At 40.7% G+C, this 6,071-nt stretch overlaps 1 protein-coding gene across 1 annotated transcript; it reads left to right on the plus strand.

Annotated features, from left to right (window-relative positions):
- Positions 1-516: 516 nt before the first annotated feature.
- Positions 517-2,211, plus strand: LOC148155834 (uncharacterized). Its single transcript, XM_088011385.1, has one exon. It carries the CDS (start codon positions 1,270-1,272, stop codon positions 2,209-2,211), a length of 942 nt encoding a protein of 313 aa, XP_087867511.1. The 5' UTR covers positions 517-1,269.
- The last annotated feature ends 3,860 nt before the right edge of the window (positions 2,212-6,071 follow it).

Genomic DNA, 6,071 nt, shown 5'->3' on the forward strand with positions numbered 1-6,071 from the left:
ATCTCCAGCTAACGTTCCGGGCGAGAGGCGGGATACACCCTGGACAGGTCGCCAGTCTGTCGCAGGGCAACACAACCATGCACACACACACCTAGGCACAATTTAGACAGACCAATTCATATGATATTCTCATTGGACCCTATTACTCACGCAGATAAAGAGTGACAAGGAACGTTTCTCTTTGTTGTGTCGGTAATGTTATTTATCCGCTGAAGTCATTTGAGATCGTTTTATTAATTGAAAAATAAGCTCAAGCTAGAAAACTTTACACGTTTAAAACCTTTGCTGTTTCTAATTAACAGAAATTAAAAACATAAGTATAAGCCAAGACCAAATATCACATAGCTTAAATATAAAAAATGGACAAATGTAGGCCTATCACTAGAATTTTACAAAGTTTTAACTAACTAATTAAGCAGGAGCCAATAGACTTTTTATACCCACTGTTTATGCCATGGAATGTCAAAAAATACAGTTTCAAACCAGGGCATCCATTCATCCATTTTTTGTTCACCCTTGTCCCTTAGTGGGGTCGGGAGGGGTGCTGGTGCCCATCTCCAGCTAACGTTCCGGGCGAGAGGCGGGGTTCACCCTGGACAGGTCGACAGTCTAGTCTGTCGCACAAACCAGGGCAGTCAACCACATATATCACTATTCTGGCAATTTCAACCTTCTGCTGCTTCTCTTCCTTCATCAGAATTTCCTGTCTGTTTAAAATGAAAAGCTATCGCAAATGTTTATAGTCCGGTTAGCGGCGGAAGTCGTGCCCATAAGTCACGCAAAGCCTCATGGGGGCTAGGAATAAATAAAGTGGATACGACAGTAAATGTCACTATCTTAGTATTACACAGAGGTGGGCAGAGTACTCAAGAATTGTAATAATAATAGCTGTAATGTACTTATGTTGTTTATAAATTAGGTAGGAACAGGCGAGAGCTCCGCTTACGGCTTGTTTATTGTTGTCATAGCAACTCCTTAGCAGCTGCCTAGTTACAAAGTTCAAGGAAGTGTCACGTAACATGACAACCATACCCGTGTCTGCATCCTTCGAAAGCCGAGTTTGTGAAAAAAATAAAATAAATAAAAATCGTAGGCGAATTACATCATAGCGCTGCATGTATTCCTGTACTGACGTATCACAGCTTGTGATGTCACGTCCCGCCCTGTTGCGTAACAGGCGGACGGGGCTTATATGACTCCTTTAGCTACAATTCTCCCACATTCGAAATCGGTTCTAGTGATAGCAGATTCGAGTGTAAACCAGCAAACATGAGTTCCTCAATTGCACTGAGAAATGCGCTCCAGGATATCGTGGACAACTCTGTGATTCCTGCAATCGACGAGTTTATCAATTATATTCCAGAAGAAAAGTGGGAAGATCTGGTATCTGGATGTCCAGATCAAAGAATCAGAAAGAGTATAGCAGATCTGTTGGGCTACATGACACAGGTCTGTTCAGAAGTGGTTTTGGACATAATCAAGAAATGCCAAACATACAACGACTTGAAAGCCATAGTGGGCAACATAATGTCTCAGGCTTTTGCTCGAGTCCTGGGCATCGAAGAGCACTTCAAGTCCGAGAGTACGGAGATGTTCAACATGCTTTTTTTAAAGCATGTAGTATCAGCGGCCACATCTCCTGTGGACAAGGAAGATCCCACACAGCGGCTCCAGGTGGCTGTAAGATTCAATTCTATGATGCAACATGTCACCATTATGATCCAGGAACTTACAGCAATGAGGAGTGAGATCGAAAAGCTGAGAAGGTCAAAACTTTCTTCACAGAAATTCTCAGAGATTCCAGACGATGGGGTGTCTGAGGAAGACAGGAAAGACACAGTTCAGCTTTTCGTGAAGCTATTGATGTCTAGAAGCATCAAGAAGGCAAAGATAAGTTGCTTTCCTGAGCACCTGGAAGCCACGGAAGAACGAGTTGTGGGGAAAATCTGGGCGAAAGTTGAGAGTCAGGAGTTTCAGATTAAGCAGAAGTGCATTCCTAGTCTGTGCCAGAAAGTTTTCAAGAACATCACTGAAACTTTAGGCTGCTCTTCTGAAAGGACGCTGGCCTATATCGAGCATAATTTGGTTGACAATGTAATTGTGTCATGTTTTGAAAATGAACTGAAGAAGCACCAGAAAAAGAAAGAAAATTGCTTCAGAAGATACTTTTCTTGTATTATGAAAACATTGGGACACATTTTCACTAAATAAGAGACCTGGAGAACACCAAGAGGAAGTTGTTCCTCTGAAAATAGCAGTGAAAGTAGAAATGATTACAAATTTCAAGGTTCTAGTCAGAGGTAAAATTTGCTACATCTTTGACATAAGTGTATTTCAACCTGGAAAGATTCATACAGAGTGAAATTTGTTATTAGAAAGTTTACGAAGGGGGAGCATGACGAGGTGATTGGCTGGACAGGTGAGATGAAGAGTCTTCCAGTTTAAATGTATGCCCAGGCTTCATTTCAACCTGCAAAGACTCATACAGAGAGAAAGTGGCTTTTAGAAAGTTTATTTGACAAATAATATTTGTCAAATATTATTTGACAAATAATATTTGTCAAATAATATTTTGTCAAATATTATTTGACAAATTTGCATGTTCTCCCTGTGCATCCGTGGGTTTTCTCCGGGTACTCCGGTTTCCTCCCATAAAAACAGACTATTAGGTTAATTTTGCAGAAAATGTAATTTGAAAATGTAATTTGTTGCCTTCCAGCAAGAAGGTTCTGGGTTTGATTCCCAGCCCTGGTCTTTCTGCATGGAGTTTGCATGTTCTCCCTGTGCATGTGCGGGTTTTCTCCGGGTACTCCGGTTTCCTCCCATAAAAACAGACTATTAGGTTAATTTTGCAGGGGCGGATCTAGAAAAATATTTATCGGGTGGCAAGAAGGGGGCAGAAATTTTTCAGCCACCCCTGAAAATTGGGTGGCTGAATATATATATATATATATATATATATATATATATACACACACACACACACACATACCCCCACACACCCCCCCCCCCCCCACACACACACACACACACACACGGTTCCCGGCCACGGTCTTTCTGCATGGAGTTTGCATGTTCTCCCTGTGCATGCGTGGGTTTTCTCCGGGTACTCCGGTTTCCTCCCATAAAAACAGACTATTAGGTAATTTGAGGCTGAACAATGACCATGGCATCGAATCCCTATGTGCTGTCATTCAAATATGTGAACCGACTGTGGCCATTTAATAAATCAGCAACTGATTAAGAAATGGATCACACTGGTCACAGATTATTCTGGCCAAAATAATCTGTGACCTTACTGTACAGACCTGTAAATAATGTCAGAGTTTAAAACAAGAATTTTTCAGAGTTCTACCACCTCATCACTGGATGTATTTATAGGAGTATTTAACCCTCAAATAGCTAAAATCATACTGGTCACAGAATAATTGCCCCTTGTGGTGACAGAAAATGATGGGTCACAGATTTTTCTGTAACATCTGTTTAACTCGAGCATTAACCATCAGGTGCTCAAACCAGTTTAACTCTTGAAAAGCAGCAGCTCTACTCTGAGTTTCCTGCGGAGGGCAGAGCTTCGCCTTGTCGCTAAGCCCAAGTCCAGCATCGACATCCTGATCCTTTTTCTCATGACTGTAGAGGTGAGAGTCAAAATATAGACGAACCTTTAATCTTTTCTTTCTTTCTCCAAATTAATGATGTGGAGATTATTTAAAAAGATTATTTGTTTAGTGGAAGGCTTCTACAGACTCCACTTTCTTTAAAGTCTAACAATTTGCTTTGACTACAAAGTGAAAGAAACAGAGAATGACATACATGCATTCTTTAATTTCTACGCTGGAGTATGCTTTCCTTTGCAGTTTTTTTTTTTTTTTGTATTTTTTCACACTTAAATGCTTTAAATTGTAATATCAGACAAGTACCATACCAACTTTATTTGTAAAAGATTTTAAAACAGTGACAGCTGAACAAAGAGCTGCACATATAGTTACAAACTATAAAAATACAAAATAACAGTCATGCATAAACAAGGCATGGGAACAATGAATGATTAAACTCAATAGGGTTGGTATTGTGATGCATTTTCCAGACAATAGCCTCCTATGAAACATGACCTCTTTAAATACTTACATGGAAGTTTGGCTTTTTCAAAGTAAAGTATACAGAAATTAAAAATGGCTTGAAAATCCAAAACAAACTGCATTGTCTCTTTTGGTTTTCCAAATAAAAACCAAAAGTTTTTATTTGGAAAAACTCACAGATAAGAGTTTTGTTGCTACTAATTACAAGCTACTAATTACAAGCCACCAAAAACATCAGACGTCTGTTACTAAAAACAAAAATGTTCAGTTCTGAAAGTGGGAAAAAAAAAAAAATCAGTTTTCTTCCACACAAACTTAAACAAACACGCCTAACTGCTGACTCCCCTCTGTTTTCTTTCTTTATCTCGGTATTTGTAATCTTACGCTCCGCAGCGTCTCCAGATTTGGCTCAAGTCTGGTGCTTTTTGGAGTTGGAGCTGGATGATAGGAGCAAAGCGATGTTTTTATTGGCCTGCGAACCGAAACCAGTTAAAAGTTCAGCTTCATCCACAGGATGAATGAGAGATGAACGTAGAGTTCCTCTGGTTTGATAAAGAGAGGAACTCTCTCTTTATCAACGTAACGCCACCTCCGAAGGATTACAGGGAGAAAAGAGGATTACGGTCCGAGTGCTGCAAGAGGGGAAGATGGATTTTAGTTTGGGAGATGCTATCTGCCTCAAGCAAATTGCTTAGGAGAGAGAGGAGAGTCGGTATGTCTCTCTCACTCGTTCTCTGTGAAAGGCCTGCCTTGGAGTATGAAACACTGAGGACATCTGCAGCAAAGCATTGTGGGAACATTTGCTTAGACCACAACAAAGTAAACTCTCTGTGGTCAAGATCTGAGGAGTTTCTCCATCGCCCATCATGCAGCGTCTCAAAAATTCCTCTATTTATTGCCCTCCATTCTCCCTAACTCCTCCCTTCTTATATAACTCCATCTTCTTTTCAGGATTTTGTTTATAGATGTGAAAGTTTCTCCCGTTTTATTACAGCCACAAACCTTAATGTTGTATTAGAAAGATTTTATTCAATAGATTAAGAGAAAAACCATGATTTTCATCCAAAAAAAGTCTGGCAACTGATTGTGTCCAAGCCATGTGTGGCAGAAAATCACGACTCCTTGAACACACCATCGCCATGGTGAAGCACGGCAGTGGCAGCAGTGTGATGGTGGAAGTTCACCGGCGTTCATGGGAGGATGGATGGATGGGGCCAAGTTCAGGGAAACCCTGGAGGAAAAGGCTTGAGTCTGGAGCTGAAGTTCACCAGCAACATACAGGCAGAGCGACAAGCTGGCGAATTAGATCAGATGAGAGAATCTGTGACAGACTTTAAAACAATTCTGTCAGAGACAATTTCCATCCGAAACGACAGAGCTCAAGTTTATGTTTGAGACATCTAAGGCAGTTTAGAGAGAAAATAATAGGCAATTCTACAACGTATTCACTCCGTATTTACTTGAAAAAAGGAATTTGGTCTGTCATATAAAGTTTATTAAAGTGTCTGTCTGTATTGTGGATTACTGTTGTTAGTTTATAAATCACTGAACGGTTTAGCACCACAATACATTAAAGATCTGTTATTGCTGTACCAACCATCTAGACCCCTCAGATCTTCTGGTTCTGGTCTGCTCTGCATCCCCAGAACCAGAACCAAACGAGGAGAAGCAGCATTCAGTTTCTATGCACCACGGATTTGGAACAAACTTCCAGAAAACTGTAAAACAGCTGAAACACTGGGTGCCTTTAAATCTCAACTTAAAACCCACCTGTTTACAGTTGCTTATGGCAATTGATGCCTTCTATGTATTTGCGAGTGACTGGGAGTCATTGCGCGTATATAAAACCCTGTAAATTCTAGACTAACAGGTAACCAATTAATGCACAAAATCCGCGTAGGACAGCGAAAGTCCTAGCGCAAAATTTTTGCGAAACAGGCGGACGGAGCCTGGTGCTGCAAGGCTGGAGGCCTTGTCCTGTTAGGCTGTGAT

This window comes from Poecilia mexicana, unplaced genomic scaffold, assembly GCF_051168715.1.
Source record: "Poecilia mexicana isolate PSO_F unplaced genomic scaffold, ASM5116871v1 scaffold_13, whole genome shotgun sequence".
NCBI classification, from domain to species: domain Eukaryota; kingdom Metazoa; phylum Chordata; class Actinopteri; order Cyprinodontiformes; family Poeciliidae; genus Poecilia; species Poecilia mexicana.

What these genes read in the sequence shown, in the direction of transcription:
- LOC148155834 (XM_088011385.1), top strand. Translation starts at nt 1,270, where the DNA reads ATGAGTTCCTCAATTGCACTGAGAAATGCGCTCCAGGATATCGTGGAC.